The sequence below is a fragment of the Panthera uncia genome, chromosome D2 (assembly GCF_023721935.1).
Source record: "Panthera uncia isolate 11264 chromosome D2, Puncia_PCG_1.0, whole genome shotgun sequence".
Classification (NCBI taxonomy): domain Eukaryota; kingdom Metazoa; phylum Chordata; class Mammalia; order Carnivora; family Felidae; genus Panthera; species Panthera uncia.
In genome coordinates, this window is record NC_064818.1 from 23,547,430 (window position 1) to 23,566,264 (window position 18,835).

The 18,835-nt window shown below is 36.7% G+C and overlaps 1 protein-coding gene across 9 annotated transcripts in view; it reads right to left on the reverse strand.

Annotated features, from left to right (window-relative positions):
* Positions 1-1,660: 1,660 nt before the first annotated feature.
* The window catches only part of JMJD1C (jumonji domain containing 1C), a 318,019-nt gene continuing 300,844 nt past the window's right edge, over positions 1,661-18,835 (reverse strand). For all 9 annotated transcript variants that reach the window (XM_049646138.1, XM_049646136.1, XM_049646143.1 and 6 more), the window contains 8 exons: positions 16,808-16,976; positions 16,159-16,249; positions 15,038-15,168; positions 14,538-14,660; positions 12,335-12,474; positions 10,377-10,553; positions 2,164-2,295; positions 1,661-1,856 (listed from right to left, as the gene is read on the reverse strand). In XM_049646138.1, coding sequence (XP_049502095.1) covers positions 1,767-1,856; positions 2,164-2,295; positions 10,377-10,553; positions 12,335-12,474; positions 14,538-14,660; positions 15,038-15,168; positions 16,159-16,249; positions 16,808-16,976 — 1,053 coding nt within the window. In that variant the 3' untranslated portion in view covers positions 1,661-1,766. The remainder of the gene's footprint in view (positions 1,857-2,163; positions 2,296-10,376; positions 10,554-12,334; positions 12,475-14,537; positions 14,661-15,037; positions 15,169-16,158; positions 16,250-16,807; positions 16,977-18,835) is intronic.

An 18,835-nucleotide genomic window follows, 5' to 3' on the forward strand; every position in this document is an offset into this window, starting at 1 on the left:
ACCCGTAACCTCATACTCCTGGCTGAATATTGCCTGGAGTAGGTGACATCATAGCCCACAGGGAGTTAAAAGATGGTACACATAGGGGCACCTGGGTGGCTCAGTCATGATCCTGCGGTTCAGGAGTTTGAGCCCAGCATTGGGTTCTGTGCTGATAGCTCAGAGCCTGGAGCCTGCTTTGGATCTGTCTTCTCTCTCTGTCCTTCCCCCACTTGCACACCCTCTCTCAAAAATACAAATTAATATTAAAAAAAATTAACGATGGTAGATATAAACAAAGCAACTTGCATGGTCACAACTTGGGCTACTTACTACTTTTTTCTTTTTAACTATGTGCTTTCAAATGAGAAGAAAAGGCTGTCCCCTTCAGTATCCTGCGGGTGTCAGTGGAGGATGACGTATTTCCAGGAACATTCAAATGGATAGGTCTATGTGAGCCTCAGAGTAACCAACTGGTAATAGCTATTAAAACGAAGACTCCGAATTAAAGCAACTTACCAGGGTCACACAGTAAGTAGCAGAACTCATATTCGACCTAGACTGGCTGACTGTAGGCCACTGTGTCCCCTGTCTTCCTCCCACCCCCAAAACTATCTTATCAGCTAGCTCTGTGGTGAAACACACTTACTTGAAACTGATCACATACGCGCATAATCATGGCTTTAAAAATTCACATATGCATTCTTCTTTCAGTGAAAATGTGTTCATAAATAACAAATAGTAGTTACCAGTATTCCTTTTTTCAGTTGTGCCATAGGACAAATGAGTTGAGGCACTTGTGATGGCCCATAAAGTCTAAAGAAAAGCACAAAACTTATAAAACAAAGGAAAAATGTCCTAGAAGAGAACATTGTAAGAAAATGCTTAGTAGTCATCATGATGATGAATCCTTGGTAGTATGCACATCATAAAAGGAAGAACTCTGGAACACGCCATTTTTTGATAAAGTCCTTTTAATGGAAAATGTAAAACCCCTTTCAACTTTAATGTACAAAGCCATATGTAACACTTGCACTTTTAACAAATAAAAGCAAGCCAATGTTTTAAAAAAATACATCATTAAATGTATATATGTATATATTTACATAGCATATTAAGTTTAATATTTAGCTTTAAAAGTTCACATAAATTTTACCAAAATGAGACAATTTTAAATAAATTACACCTTTTGAAAATGTTAAATTGTACAGTCAATAGCTTCAACAAAATATTGAAGTGTCCGTATTTAGTATCTACTTTATATACTTCATATTTTACAAATTTTACAATTATTTGGCAGTAATTTCTGATTATGACATGAATGCTGTGCGATTCAGCAATTTCCCAAATGCAGGCAATAGCTGGTGTTTGTGTCCTATTCTCACAGTAACTGTCTCAATGTAGTGAAAAATATCCGTTATTTTAGTAAACTGTACAAGGTCACATTTACACTTGATCAACAATATAGCGTAGAATTTTGTGGGTTTTTTTTGTCAAAAATAAATACATCATTTTAAATCTGGCATTTTCACAAACATCATATACACTATAATACAAAAACAGCCATGAAGTGCTGCTTTTTAAATTTAGCTTGTTTTCATAACTAACATTGCATCACAGGAACTGTGACTTATGCTATACTGCTGCGGTATCAGTAACAAGTAATTGCTACAAAAGAGAATTTCTTGGCACTGATGGTTTTATGAAGCTTAAGTCAATGTGCATACTTATCATCGTTCGAAAGTAATTACAGTTCAATGGCCTAAAAGTATCAAACTGGACCACACCTAATTTTCTTCCATATCCTCTACTTCGTCTTCATGTATCTTCAAAGCTCTCACCATTTCCTTAACTGCATGATACAATATATTTTTAACCTGAAAGAGATTTTGATATTTCTAATCACTTAAGCTGGAGATAAATTAAAGCTTTTTTTTTTTTCTTAATGAGGGAAAGATACACTCAAAATAAAATAAATGTCAAAGTTAAAAAATTGTTAAACTGAAAGTTAAAATAAGGGCCACTGAAAATCATACAGTTAAATGCATACTGTTATTAAGCTGTGGTTGTTATCCTAATGTGACAAACAAGGACAATGACTGCCTAAGCGGTTATGCACATATCGTATTTCTGAATATAAAAGGCACATAAGAACAGGAGTCAGTTAGAAAATTCATCTCCTACCTGTAGTTTATCATCGTAATTGATTTCCTCCTTCAAGAGTCTCAGTTCCTGTGTTAAATGAAATGACTGTACAAGATGTTCTGGAGACACAAAGTCTTCAGTTACCTGAATACAGCTGTGAAAATTCTGTACCTATCCCCGAAACAAAACAGTAAAATAAAAATTTTAGGAGGCAGGAATACCAGAGAACTTATTTTCTCCTGAACATCAAATGCATTTCAAAGCAGAACACCACGCTTTTATGAGAGTTCTATCACTGAAAAGCTTTCATGTGGAGGGACTGTGTAAATGTAGTATTTTTAAGTGATGAAAAGAACTTTTCCAGAAATCCTTCAGAGAGGCTAATAATTAGATTCTAAATTACCAATTTGGTCATGGTGGACTTCTTGGTGTTACTTAAAAAAAAAAAAAAGAGCGCAGCTGATAGGATCTGCTTCCCTGTTTGGTGCAAACAATATGATGTCGCTCCTCTGGCTTTCAGCATCTGGGTCATTTCACTGTTAATTTTTACACCAGAGAGTGGGTTAAAGCATAAGAAATGAAATTTAGTTTGTGAAAAACTGGGAAGAAATCCAGTTCTAGACAGATCTATTGCTCATGACAGTTTTAGAATTATCCTAGGATTTTATTTTTGCCTTTCAAATTAAACAACTAAAGATACATCCAGTATCTAGTGGCGATATTACTACAACTGATGTCTCCCCTGACTAAAATGGTTTTCACAAAAAGCCAATTTTATGTTATTTATACACCATGTACAAACTGACTTGGTACTTCACTATTTCTTGGAATTGTTATTTTTTTTTTTTTTATTAATGCTTAGTATAATGACAGAGAGAGAACAAAGCTGATCCAGTCCAGATTTTTGTGATGTTCTAGGTCTTACAGTGATATTTAAAGACATCATAAAATTCCTGGGAAAGGAGAAATAACTGAAAACTAAACATTTAAATTAATTCTAATTTTTAAAAGATGAAAATAAGTCTAATTGGGAGGTGTGAAAAGTAAGATAGTAAGTGGGGATAGAGAACTGTGAAAAAATGTGATAGAGTGATGGATTCCAAAAGTGCTGGAATTTCTCCTCTGGGAATAATGTCCACCTGCTCAAGTCTGCAGAGTTAAGTCAAGCACTGTGCCTCTACTGATAACTTGGTAGCATATATAAACATTCTCTTCCGTTAGTCACTAGGTTGTTGGTTCTTCTGTAGGACGAACACAGTGATGCCTCACATTTTCAGCACTGCTATATAGTCTCATTGGATCTTCACCATGTGTCTCTAGAACAGATGCTCTATTTCACAGAACAGGAAATGATGGATAAGAAGTTCAGTGCCTGTTCCAAGATAAATCAGCCAACAAATGGCAAGCCAACAGGAACCCAGCTCCTGTAACATTTTGTCTAACAGATGCTTTATAGTCCTATATTAACTCGGTCCTGTATTAACTCAGTCCAGCATACACTCTCCAAATGTCCTTTCACTTATCTGAATGTACTGTGGGGATTAGGCCTTCAAAAGTTCTGCCGTGTACCTTTTAGCATGTCTGCGTCTACTTGTAACTTTTCTCTTCATTGATATTCTAATCTTGTTCATACATCATCTTCCTGATTTTCTTTACCAGAGTCCTTTAGCTCTTTGAGTACACTTATGACACATGACTTAAAGTCTATGTCTAGTAAGTCCAATGTCTGGGCTTCCTTGAGGAGGGACAATTTATGTCGATTGTTCTTCCCCTGTTATTAGGCATTACTTTATGGTTTCTGTTTATGCCTTGTAACTTTTTCCTGAAAAATGGACACCTGAACATTATAATGTGGTTACTGGAAGTCAGATTCTCCCTGTGCCTTAGGGTTTGCTGCTGACTGCTGAAGGCTGGAGTCATCTATATTTTTTGTGACTTTTCAACACTATTTCTGTTAAGACTGTATTACTCCTTGTTGGGTGTGATCACTGAAGTTGCTGTTCCATTATCTGTGGTCAGGCAGTGACCTGCCAGAGATTTTCTAAATGCCCCAAATCAGCTGTCCTTTTCTTTACTGAGCAGTCCCCTGGTTGATGTAAATTTGGATTAAATTCCAGAGTTCTGAAAAAGTTGATTCTGTTGGTTTTACCAGTTTATGGTTGTTTTAAAATCATTTTTAGGACCATGACATTTATTATTGCTTATAAATACTATTACGTTTTCTGGGCTCCTGGGTGGCTCAGTCAGTTAAGCATCTGATTTCGGCTTGGGTCATGATCTCACAGTTCGTGAGTTAGAGCCCCACATCTGTGATAGCAAAGAACCTGCTTGGGATTCTGTCTCCCTCTCTTTGCCCCTCCCCTGCTCGTGTTCACTCACTCTCTCAAAAAATAAACTAAAAAAAAAAATGCTGTTATGTTTTCTAATGACCTCAACTTGATACATTTTACATAAAGGCTTACAGTTAGTGTGAAGAGTCAAGAACACATTTGAACTCTTCGTTCCACTTATTAATTCTGGGCCATCTTTGAGTCAAATTTCTCACCTTCTTGACAAACTGTCTTATTCATACTTGCCTTCAGGACCAATTATAATCATAAACAGGTAATGTTAAAAAAGTGTAACTCTTTGTGTTCACAGGTTATTATCTTGCCACTGATTGCCATATACACAAGTGACTTGTGAGAACTTCAGAGTTAAAGATTTTGCCAAAGTCCTTTTAGCATTATGAATGCAGAGAATTCACAAGTAGCAATATTATAAACTCACTACAAATGGCCAAACACAATCAATGAAGATAAATAGTTAAGGACAAATTTATCACTGAAGATTTTGTGACTTTTTTTTTAATAAAGTTTTTTTTTTTTTTTTGAGAGAGAAAGTGAGTGCACATGTGTGAGCAGCGGAGGGGCAGAGAGAGGGAGAAAGAGAAGGGAGAGAGAATCATAAGCAGACAGAGCCCCAAATAGGGCTTGATCCTGTAAGATCATGACCTGAACCGAAATCAAGAGTCAGATACTTAACCAACTGAGCCACCCAACACCACTGTGGCTTTAAAAAAGGAAAAAAAAAGGGGGGGGGGTTTCTTTTAAAATAAAGGTCACTATGAACGTCAGGGTACTAGAGCTAAGACCAAGGAAATCCTGGAGGTGAAGGTCCACCTGCCCCATCTAATGATATATCAGACTTTCACAGATTCAGTCATGTTTGCCAGTGAAGATAAGCCGGCAACTAACTGAAGAGGGAAGTTCTTTTTTTTTTTTTTTTTTTTTTATTTTTGAGAAACAAAGTGAGACAAAGTGTGAGCAGGGGAGGGGCAGAGAGAGAAAGAGACACAGAATCTGAAACAGGCTCCAGGCTCTAAGCAAGTGGTCAGCACAGAGCCTGATGCAGGGCTCGAACCCACAAACTGTGAGATCATGACCTGAGCTGGATGCTCAACCGACTGAGCCACCAGGTGCCCTGAGTAGTTAATACATATGGAGAGTTGTGGCAATGATACTTTCCCTCAGCTAGGCCTCTCAAAGTGCTCACTGATGACAAACCAAAGAATACAATGGATCATTTGGTCAAAGCCATGTTTTGATAGATGCCCTGGATTTGCAAGGGCTTCTTATCTGCCTGGTTTTCGAGGCGTGGTCCTCAGAGAGTACCATCAGCATCACCTGGGAACTTGTTAGAAATGCAAAATTTCAGGTCCCCCCTTGGACCCACTGAATCAGAAATTCTAGGGGTGGGGTCTAGCAATCTGTGTTTGATTAAGCCCTTGAGGAAATTCTGATGTATGTTTAAAGCACAAGAACCACTAATTAGAGTTTGGGTTTATTTTAAGGGCTACCTGTAGTCTGTTGGAAGTGAAGTCATCAACGAAAAGTTTTCAGGACCTCTAAGGACTAAATGAGTTGTAAATGGTAATACATCTCAAATCCAAGTTAATATGGTGAACGTTTTTTTTCCTTTTAATTTTCTCTCAAAACCACGTTATCATCACTTGTGAGTCATGGACAGCACCCTTTCAACAGAGTACAAATAACCATGCTGTCATTATCACACCACATAAGGAAAAGAAGACAGAAATTGTTGTGCTTATAGCTGGCGATTCTATGCCAAAATCTGCCGCGGAGCTGTCCTAGAGCACTCAGCGAGCTAGCGGCGAAGCTCAGAATAGAATCTGCCAGTCTAGGTTATCCATGCAGTTTCAGTGTACCGGAGTGGGATATCTTTTATACTCTAGAAATCTACGATGAAATTTGCTCTCTAGAATCTAAGTGATATTTTTACCTAGCTCAAAAGAGAGCATGTTTTTCTATGTACTTATGTGTACAGTCATAAGTGGAAGTTATAATCCAACCTAAGTAAACTTTCTGAAGTGGCCAGAGAAGACACATACAGAATGAGGCTAAAATTGACATGTTTGTACAAAGAGCACAATATATATAAATTGTGGAAAGTCATAACTTTGTTTTCATCTGTACTTGTGTGAAAATATGTTGTATATGAGAACATATTTTCAAGCTGTCAGGACTTACAAATATTTAAATGTATTATCCTAAACATGGGAGACGGCAATGAAAAACAGAAAGCTCTGTCCTCAAGAACCTTCTATTCCAGTGTGGATTAAAAGACAATAAATAAATTAAGTAAATTATGAATAATATTAGAAGGTGATGACCAAAATGGAGGAAAATAAAGCAGGGGAGATGACAGGGAACTGGGAGACACAATTTGCAGTTTAAAACTAGGGTGAGTGGGATGCCTGGGTGGCTCAGTTGGTTAAGCGGCCAACTTCAGCTCAGGTCATTTTCTCGCGGTCTCTGGGTTCGTGCCCCGCGTTGGGCTCTTTGCTGGCAGTTCAGAGTCTAGAGCCTGGAGCCTGCTTTGGATTCTGTGTCTCCCTCTCTCTCTGCCCCTCCCCTGTTTGCTTTCTGTCTCTGTCTCTCTCAAGTAATAAACATTTTTTAAAAATTAAAAAAAAAAAAAAAAAAAACAACTAGGGTGAGGAAGGTGACATTTGAGCAAATAAAGCCTGTAAAGAATGTTAAGAAGGAAGTCTTACAACAGATATCTGAAAAAAGAATTCCAGGCCAAAGGATTAGCAAGTACAAAGGCCCTGGGGTACAAACATGTATGGTGTATGTGAAAACGGTAGCAATGGCAGGCAGGGTGGTCAGAGAGAAGTAAGGAGGAGAGAAGTAGGGGAGGAAGGCAGTGAAATTGTGTATGTGTGTGTGTGTGCGCGTGTGTGTATACATGAGAGCATGGACAGGATACAAATAAAGATCATTTATGGCCTGGGGAAGCTTTGAGTGGAGTGTTCTATGAACAAAACTTTTTAACAGTATCACTCTGCCTAGTATTTTGAGAAAACATGGTTTTTTCCCCCAAAAAAGCAGCAGCAGAGAGACATGTACATGGCATAGAATCTCTGTGGTAACACTGGTTACCTTTGAAGGAGAGGAGCTGGGGGCAAAGGTGAGAAAAAGACGGAATTTTTACTGTGAACCCTTTGTACTGTTTGAATTCTTAAAAATCATATAAATGTATTACATTTAAACATAAAAATTATTTGAAAATAGTCCTTTCAACAGATAATAGAACTGATATGTCCATATGCAAACAAAAAACAAAAAAACTCGGTCCAATACTTTGCATTATGTACAAAAATTAACTAAAAACTAGTCACAGACCTAAATTTAAGACTAACAACAATAAAGCTTATAGAAGAAAACGTATAAGAAAATATTTGTGATCTTGGGCTACACAAAAATTTTGGAATTACAACAATAATAAAAGTATGATACATAAAAGAAAAAAACTGATCACCTGAACTTCATCAAAATTAAAACACTTCTCTTTAGAAGACACCATTAAGGGGGTGCCTGGGTGGATCAGTAGGTTAAGCATGTGACTTCAGCCTAGGTCATTATCTCGCCATTACTGAGTTCGAGCCCTGAGTCGAACTCGGTTGCTGACAGCTCAGAGCCTAGAGCCTGTTTCAGATTCCGTGTCTCCCTCTCTCTCTCTGCCCCTTCCCCACTCACACTCTATCTCTCTCAAAAATAAACATTAAAAAATTTTTTTAAAAAAAGAAAAAAAAACCCAACTGCGAAAATGTACAAAATATTTGAACACACATTTACCAAAATGGATATAAAGATGATAGCAAATAAGGACATGAAAAGATGCTAAACATACCTGGTTATTAAGAAAATGTAAATTAAAAGTATGAGATACCAATGCACATGTATTCAAATGCTTGCAAACAAAACTGACAATAAGTACTGACTTATCACTGTCCCCAGATGGAAACCACCCAAATATTCTTTAATTGGTAAGTGGATTAAAAAAAAAAAACAACATTATATTTATACACAGAACAACTACCCAGTAATCAAAAGAAACCAAATACTGATACACACAACATGGATAAATCTCAAATGTATTACATGTTGAGTAAGAAAAGTCAGATTCTAAGGGCAACATATCATAGGACATTCTAATACAGGCAGAACTATAGGAGGAAACAAGTGGTTGTTGGAAAGTCAAGTTGGAAAAGTTGACTAATAAGGGGCAGGAGGGAATTTTTAGGAGTCATGGAAGTGTTCACTATTTTGTTGTGTTGTTACCTCACTATATAGTTCTCAAAACTTATAGAATGCACATATATAAAATTATACCTCGATTTAAAAAACTACACTGTACAGTTTTATTAACTTGAAGAAAGTAGATACTAGATAAAGTTAAATATGTAAGGATTTTCAGGGGAACTTGTTTCATATTATCAAAGAATTCTTTCTATTTACAAAAAGATTCACTGCACTATTCTCTTAAAAAGACTGCTTCATTGAGGATATTTTATTTTTTTGTTACTGATTAGCTCTTTTCTGATAAGAGACTAGAAGGCAAAAAAAAAAAAAAAAAAGGGGGATGTGGGGTGAATCCCATTTAAACTTTAACCATAGGGACACCTGGGTGGCTCAGTCGGTTGAGTGACTCTTGGTTTCTGCTCAGGTCATGATCTCACGGCTAGTGGGTTCGAGCTTGGGATTCTCTCCCTCTCTCTCTCTGCTCCTCCCCTACTCACAATCTCTCTCTCAAAACAAATAAATGAATAAAAAACTTAAGAAAAATTAATGAAAAAATAAAGCTGAATCAAAAATGAAACAACTCTGATCACTGACCATGGGACAATAAAACAATTTAATATAAATAATGTATTAATTTAATCAACACATTTAATATATTTTTTCCTCCAGGAAGTTATTGTAGTGAAACAGGTGTATTATGTTTGTGTTTTACTATCATAAATGCCATTTGATATTTAAGAATGATAAATCTAACTCTGAGCTTGACATATTAAAAACTAAGTAACTATTATCATTTATGGAGTATTTGTGGTATTATATAACAATGTCACAACACTACATAGGCAGTTATTGCACATATATGGTTATACAAAATGTGGAAAAATTTCCATGTCTTATGTAAAAGTACACATATGAGATATGTATAATATCTTAATAACCAGGTGGTGGGAAAGGTGGCGAACCCACTCTGGGGCAAACTAGCTTTTTGGGTTCTTGGGTTTCCCCTACACACTTCGTTACTGTGAAGGCTAAGCTGGTCCACAGTGGCTCCAGTCTATAGGAATCCACTGTATGCTTTTAATACAATCCTCCAAGCCCACTATGCCATTTTGCCAAGTGCCACATAGTCAAGCCACAGAAGCAAAGATAAGGTGTTTTAGTTTCTAAATTTTGTGGATCAGTAGCTATGAAAATTACGTACTATCTTTCTTTGGAAACATTATCACTATGTTAGCAACCTGACAAGGGGGGAGATACACAAAAGCCTGAATTTCCGAACGGTCTAGTCAATACTTCATTCTGCTCAATTTGGTGCCTTGGAAAATGTGTGATCTCCTAAGTCTTATTAATAACTTAAGTGTTAAGTCTCACTACCAGGAACCTAATATATAGTATCTCATTTTCCCCTTAAAAAGACTTAAAAATTAGATTTACATCCACTAAACCAGAAACAATACAAAAATGGAAATCTGGCTCATGTTAAAATAATTTCAGTTCTCAAACCATTTAACTACGTCAGATCTCTTCAAGCACGGGAAAGCTATCTTGGTAATTTCTTAAGGAAAACAAACCGGTGCGGGTCATTCTCCTACTTACCAGAACAATTCATTTTTCAAAATTGGTTCTTTCAGTAAATAGACGTGTTGGAAATAAGTTTGTACGCACCTGATGAAGTGCTCCTGCTGGTAAGACAATGGCATCACCGAGGAACTGAATGAGAGTGCAAGTTCTGACTCCATATTCCTCAAGCAGTCTTTGGCGGAGCTTTCTGTTCACATACCAGCTTTGGTCACGTATTGGATCATGTTCTGGTAGAACTTCAAGGCCTTGTTCTTTTGAAATCTGCAATATGGATTAAAATTAGAATATATACCTCAGTTTTAAGTAAGGAAAATGATAAATCCCGTTCAGTTAAATTTCAATTTTCTTTACAATAACCATCTCTTGTTCTAATAATCTTAACCATCTTTTGTTCTTAAAATCTTATGGAATGTGTGCACTTAAGGTAATAATATTCTACGACAATTTGAAAAGCCAAAGGACATTACAACAATATTGCACAAAGAGGTTCTGTTAGTAAAGTGAATCATACTACCACCTTTTAAAAAAAAATGCGTTTATTTTGAGAAAGAGAGTGAGTAAGTGTGGGGGAGGGGCAGAGAAAGAGAAAGGGAGAGAATCCCAAGCAGGCTCCACAGGGTCAGCACAGAGCCCTGAGGGGTTTGGGGTTTGATCTCCCAAACCACGAGATCATGACCTGAGCACAAGACTCAGCACAAGACGAGAGTCTTGACCTGTGTCAAGACTCAGATGCTTAACTGGCCGAGACACCCAAGTACCCCTATACTATCACCTTCTCAGCTCCTCCTTGCCCCATGAAGATTCTATCCATTTGGTTTCTTTACTGTTATTTCAAGAGTACAGCACAGAGATTAGGGAAAGCTCAGTTTAGTAGCTTTTTTTCCAAGAGCCAAACCATCCATATGTATAGACTTCTTAAACACTTCCTGATCCTGATCTTTTTAGAAAGGTAAGTACAGGGGCGCCTGGGTGTCTCAGTCAGTTATGCGTCTGACTTCGGCTCAGGTCATGATCTCATGGCTCGTGGGTTCCAGCCCATGTCAGGCTCTGTGCTGATGGCTCAGAGCCTGGAGCCTGCTTTGGATTCTGTGTCTCCCTCTCTCTCTGCCCCTCCCCCACTCATGCTTTGTCTGTGTCTCTCAAAAATAAATAAAAAACATTAAAAAACATATACGTACAAAGGTAAATACCTTTATATTACTAAACTTTTAATCTTTGAAAAACCAATTTCAAGGGACACTTTTACTAAAATAAAGATCCTACCTTCTTTAGATGTTTCTGTGACATATTAGTTTTTGTATCCTGTACTTTTTACTACTTTTCACCAAGGGAAACATCTGACTCATCAACAGATTAGTTCTTTACTATAAAGGAGATAGGGGAGCACTAGCAACTGAGAAGAAGTTTGCCATTCAAATATCTCAACATGAAATGGGCTTTAAAAGGAGTAAGAGAAAGGAGTTTCTGACTTTCAACAGCAACAAGAAATCCTGTCCTCTTTCGAAGCAAAAATTATTTAATGATCTTATGTTGCTGAATGATAAATGAAGTTACGTTAAAAATTTCTAGGGGCACCTGGGTGGCTCAGTTGGTTAAGTGTTCCGACTCTGGATTTCAGTTCAGGTTATGATCTCACAGTTCAGGAGTTCAAGCCCTGCACTGGGCTTTGTGCTGACAGCGTGGAACCTGCTTGGGATTCTCTCTCTCAAAATAAATAAATAAATAAATAAACAAACAAACAAACAAACACACACTAAAAAAAAAAAAAAAAAAAAAAAAAGAAAATGAACAAGTCCTTGGGGCACCTGAGGGGCTCAGTCGGTTAAGTGACTAGTTCTTGATTTTGGCTCATGATCTCACAGTTTGTGAGATCGAGTCCCATGTTGGGCTCCGCACTGACAGCAGGGAGCCTGCTTGGGATTCCCCCTCCCCCACTCACACTCATGCTCTCTCTCTCCTCTTTAAACATAAATAAACTTAGAAAGAATTACTAAGTCCTTGCTCAAGGTGAAGAAGTAAACTATTCGTAACCCAAATTATACCTTTTGAAGAAATTCCCTTATCTTGTCAATGTCTTTCCCTGCATAAATATGCCACAGAGCACCAGGTATTTCACTTGAGTCCTTCAATCGTTTTCTTAAAACATCATCCAAATCTTCTTCCTCCAATTTCTTGAGTACTCCTGAAACATAGGAAAATATTTTCAAATTAGTCACTAAAGAGCACCAGGGAGCCAAGTGTCCTAGAAGTGACCTACGAGAGCAGCACAGTGCCTGACTAGATAGGACTCTTAAGAGAGGAGGTACACACACAGTTATACTGTTAGAAAACAGAAAACACTGACCCTAAGGAGGGGGAGAGTAACAGTAACTTTCCCAGATCATTTGTTTTCTGACATTAAACTTCACTGTTCTATGAATTAAAAAAAAAGGAGGAGGGGGATTATTGGGGTAGAGAAAGCTTATCTTTTATAATAAAGGCCTCTAGGGGGAGACAACTATATGAAAGAATATGCCCAGGAGGAGATAGGAGGCAGGAGAGCCATTACAGGTGGAGGAAAAAGCGTATGCTTTCAGTAGGTCAGTATTTCTTGATGTGTTTTAAGCATTAACCCGAAACATTCCTTTTTAAAAAAACACTCCTTTTTTTTGGGATCATCTATAAACAGTGGCAAAAGCTTCAGATAAAGACAGCCAAAGGATTAAAATGGATGTTTTCTCAAAAGACCAAATACTATGCTACAAATGAGGGATTGAAGTTGTGCAAGAATAAAGATAAATAACAGTCTCAGCATTTAAGGACATGAAAGACTAGTTAAAGAGAAATGCAGGTATAACCTCTGTATTGGAAAATAAATGCTAGAGGGGTTGATTTGAATGAAGTACAATGAGGCACAAAAGAGTTAATTAACTACGTAGCATCAGAGGCTTTAAAAAGAACAGTAATCTGAACCATAAGTCACACATTTCTGTATTAGAGCTAAGACTATAACCCAAGTATGCCCAACTCAAATCCTGGAGGGGGTGGGGGGGGGGCTCGGGGGCAAAGAGTTTTTATCTATTATAATCAAGGGTCAATCTAAGAAGCTAAAAAAGAGTGTAAAAAGGATTTTCTAGTTTTGGGGGAATTTACGTTGTGTTTTATGGAAGCTGTCAAATACACAGAAAAACAGAGTGAATACTACAAATGAACCCCCATGTTTTCAGCACCTAGTCACTAAGTTTAGATACATCCTTGGCTCCAGATATAGAACTGGTGAAGTATGTGGTAGGTGGGTAATGTGTAGAATTTCACATGAAGTAAATGCAAACTAGAAAAGATAAAAAATAAATAAATAAAATTCTCGGACCCTAGAAAAGCCTGTGATTCCATAAGGTGTTAAGAACTAGGGGACTAGTACTCTAGAAGCCAAAGGCAGCATTTGAAGAAGACGCAGTGATTAACAGTGCCATTTATTACAGAGGGTAAGTATTAAGACCAGAAAGAAACCACTAAAACCACTTAAACTGTGAATGTTGTGAGGGCCGCAGCAATAGTAATTTCAGCAGGGCAGCAGGTACAAGGCCAACCCGCACTGAGCTGAAATGTGAATGGCGGTTGACAGGGACAGCAAAGAATCTGTTATGAGGGCAGGAGTGATAGGATGGCAGTGAGGAAGACAAGATTTGACGGACGTTTCCTTTTGATAAAGAAGAAATAGTCTAGAGTGTACTCCTATTCCAAAGAAAATAAACCAGTCAGGAGGGAAAGTATAAAGAAGAGGACAGCAGGTGGAATGAGGTTTCAGAAAGAAATCCAGAGGATGGAACCTAAAACCTATACACTGGGTAGAGAGCTTATTTCTACTTAGGAGAAAAGATTCCTTCCCTGATAGTAGAGAGGAAAAAATGAAGAATGCTTGAGGCACAAACCACATCTTATTCATCTTCAGACACCCAGTGCCCAGTTTCTAATATCCAATAAATGTTTATAAGTGAGCCTAATGGTTTATTTTCACAAACAGAACATTTAAAGATAGCAAGGGTCAAATAATAATACTCATTTTTAAAACTAAAATTCCTATTATATCAAAAAAAGGCAAATCAACCACTCTTAAAGTAATAAAGATCAGAATATCTCTCTATCTGCTGCAAATCTTTTTGCAATCTTTGCTGTTTACTGAGAGGCTGACATTCTGGACAATAAATCCTAGTGTGTGTGGTTATTTAACTGTCATCCCAAAGACCACTATTCAAGTTTCTTTACCTGCTTTTGAAAGAATGCCATTTCCTTTGGCTATGCCAACATAGACTAGAATGTTTACAACATCAGAGACTTCAACGTGGAGATTTGTTGTTCCTATGTCATGATCTTTAGCAGCAGCTACACCTGTGTATAAAAAAAAACTTTTACTTGACCGAACACATATCCTAAATATTCTCCCCAAAATCGGCTCTATGAGGAACATTTGTTAATTATAATTTGAGCTATACTCTCCTTGTTTCAAAACCTGCTTCCCAAAAGCCACAATGCAAGAAATTCCCATAAAAATCAATAGAAAATGTAAATATTTTGCAAGGAATCCATAAGTACTTAACTATATTGGCTATTAATTTCCAATATACTATTTGAGAGGAAAAAAAGATTTCAATGGATTACTAGAAAACAGATTTAGTAGTACCTAAAAATAATTTGACAATTATCTTTGGACAGAAGTTAAAATTTCATATAATTCCAAATTCATGGAAATGTAAATATATACCTACCATAGGCACTGCACAACCTGGGTCCTAGATCAGGGCGCACAAAAAATCCTGGCAAATGAGAGGCCAAGTTGAATTTTCCTTCTGGATTACAATATTCTGGCAATGGCAGGCTTTTTAAAAGATCTTCATATCTGAAGAATAATAACACTGACTTGAACACAGATTTACATTCTTTTCTTAAAATTTCTAATGTTTACATTTTTTGAGAGAGACAGAGTGCGAATAGGAGAGGGGCAGAGAGAGGGAGACACAGAATCTGAAGCAGGCTCCAGGCTCTGAGCTATCAGCACAGAGCACAATGCGGGGCTCAACGTGGGGCTCAACCTCACAAACCGTGAGATCATAACTTGAGCAAAGTTGACAAACTAACTGAGCAACCCAGGTGCCCCTACAGATTTACATTCTTCAGTGCTTTCATAATTTTCAAGTTGTTCAAAAGTTAATACAACCTTTCTCTAAGGACTTTGACAGGTAACACTTTCCTTGACCTCATTCAGTTAAAATTTTTTTTAAACATCTGAGAAAGAGGACACCCCTGACCTCATTCAGTTTAAATGAATGCGTAAGACAAGGGCAAGCAAGCATCAAACAGAAGTGACAATGACTAAAATTGCAGTTCTGCTTCTCTAGTCTTAGAAAATTAAAAGCATGAATGGGTGCCTGGGTGTCTCAATAAGTGTCAGACTCTTGATTTCAGCTCAGGTCATGATCTTGTGGTTTGTGGGATCAGGCCCTGCATGGTGTTCTGCACTGACAGCATGAGCCTACTTGGGATTCTCTCTCTCCCTCTCTCTGTACCCCTCTCCCACTCTTGCTCGGTCTCTCAAAATAGACACGTAGATAGATAGATGGATAGGCAGACAGATAAATACGTACATAAAGCACCGACAGAATGGAGGTCCCAAAAAGAATTCCATGTCCTTTGACATTAGCATTCTTTTCTTTACTTCCTAACATAAAGACTTTATCCTGCTGAGGCTACAGAGATTGGGTTTTGCTTTTAATTGGCAAAGAAAATGCCTACAGGTCAAATATACAGTTCCTTATCCTACTTCTGGGGATAATCTCAGCTCAATTTCAAAAACCCAGGGGTTAAAAAAAACAAGTTTTAAAATCTATACCTTGCTGGCATCATAGTCTTGAAGTCTTCTCCTGAAGGGCAATCTTTCAATTTTAAAACAACTGTTTCTCCACTTTTCATTTTTTGCCGTTCTATAAAGAATGCAATTTATTACTAAAAGATAATCTCTGCCTTTTCATTGTTATTAATGTTTGGAGAGGAAGGAAGAGATGTAAAATGAATGATTCAATTGTACAGTAGGTATTTAATGAATGCTTGCTCATTGCCTTTAATTTCTTATGTACTTACATAGTTTTAGGAATTTTATTCCTTAAGTATATAGGTACTTATAATAGTGCAAAAATATTCTTTAAAAATTTTTACAATTGTTATTGAAATCAGTCTTACATTTTTACTTTTAATTTCTAAGTGTTTTACATACATAACTCTCAAAGGTTTATGGGGTTGCCAAAAATACTCGCCATATAAGGAAACATGGTATGAATAACTTATGTATGGGCAAAGGAAATTAGGGGTGGAGCCAGGAATAAGATTCAGTCTCTTGTTTCTAAGTATTTGTTTCTTTTTTAATTAGCCAAAGTAATATAGAAGTTTCAAAGATTAAAAATCTGTTAAGTCATATTTGCAATTTATCATTATTGGAGGAGTATGTTTCAGAAAACAGTAAAACAAACAAAAAAACAACATACTTGAAACTTCTTCAAAACCATCCCAGAACTCCTTAACATTGGCATTTGAAATAATGCTGTCTTTGCAGTTCAAGAGATCAGCTTGGTGGTCTCCAAAATCAAGACTAATTGACTCCGCCTTCCACAAGCTAATGTTCATTTTCTTATGCACACCAGAAACCACTGCAGGCTTATAAATAGATAGATCAATAAATAAGTTAAAAGGTATATAAGGACACTCAAAATTTGATTTTATATGCACATACAACAAATGGATAACAGCTTAAGTTTCAGGACTAATGACAAACTGTGAGAATAAAAGAGACTATTAAAAATAGTCCCTAACCTGGAAAGATGTTTACAATATACTGTCAAAGAGAAAAGATAACGGGAGAATGCCATATAAAGTACACTGCCATTTTTGAAAATTAAAATGTGTAGTAATTTTTAGGAAAGAAGTCCAAAAAGCTATACTAAAAATTTTTGTTCTGGGCAGTATAAATATGGATTTTTGGTTGCTTTATCTATAGACTAATTTTTGAAGATAGAACACAAGCTACTTACACATTTGTATGTATCTAACATACATAAGATTTTACAATAAAATACATACAGTCATTGAGATTAAAACATAATTTGTATCACTTAAAACACACAGGAGGTTCTTTACCTCCACAAGGATCATGATAAATAAAAACATTAAATAACCAAGCATAACATTAAATTTCAAGCTTAATGGCTGATTCCTTAAAAGTAAGTCTCTCCTTTGAAATCATATGAATTTGAATTCCCTCAAGGCTATTTAATCCTAAAACTAACAACTGAAGATTTATAGCTTCTAAGACTCCAATGCTGATGTAAAAAACAAAACAAAAAACAAACACACAAAAAACAAAACAAAAACCTTTAAGATAGTCTGATGTACTGTTCTTAAGGTGTTTTTTTTTTAATTCCTTTATTATAAAAGAAGCAAAAATCTGGGATATGGAGAACAAAGAAAGTTGTGATTTGAGAATCTCTTGTAAAATATAATATATAGTAAGTAATCTTAAACTTCATTAAGACAATTAAAATTTGGGGAACCATAGAGCATAATAACCTTTGGCTAGGGTTATCAGAAAAGGTATCTCAAAAGAAAAGAAAAACAACAAAAACCATCCTTGAGTCTAGTTAACTACTTGGGTGACTATTCCATTAAACCTCCTTTCAAGGGAGTAATGATATACATCCAACATTTAAAAATAGGTTCAGTTAGGGGCGGCTAGATAGGTCAGTAGGTTGAATAACTGACTCTTGGTTTCGGCTCAGGTCATGATCTCACGGTTCATGAGATCGAGCCCCACACTGGGCTCCACACATTGACAGCATGGAGCCTGCTAGATATTCTCTCCCCCTCCCTCTGCCCCTCCTCTCCTCACACGTACGTGCACAAAACACTGTCTCTCTCAAATAAGTGAACTTAAAAAAAACTTATCAGCTATTAGATAATTAACTATTATTGGCAATTTATGTATTAATTCCCAGCCCCTATTATGGCTATCCAGGAATACTCCTAACCAGCCCAATGCCACTCTTTCTAATGGTAACCATATTGTTAAAAAAAAAAAAAAATGATAGAGGCAAAATAACTAGTGTATTAGAATCTTCTGAAGCAGATTCCTAGGGTACGTACCATCATCATCATCTTCCTGAAATAATGGAAACCTACCTAATTTGACTCCTTGTCTCTAGTCTTATTTTCCCCTAATTCAACTTTCAATCCGCTTTGCTGTCAGTTAATTTTAAAATGTCAATCTGATTACTTTGATTCCTCAAATAAAACCAACAGCTACAGAATAAAATTCAAACTCCTTAGTGTGATTAAGGCCCTTCATAATCATAACTCTAATTACCATTTCCTCACCATCATCCCACAGAACTCTTATCTGTGTTCCAGGCAAACAAAACTACTTAACAGTTTCCCAAGCACCTGATGCTTTTGATTATTTCCAGTATCTTGTTCACATCCAGAAAATTTTCACTTAACCCGAGACATCAATTCAGACTACC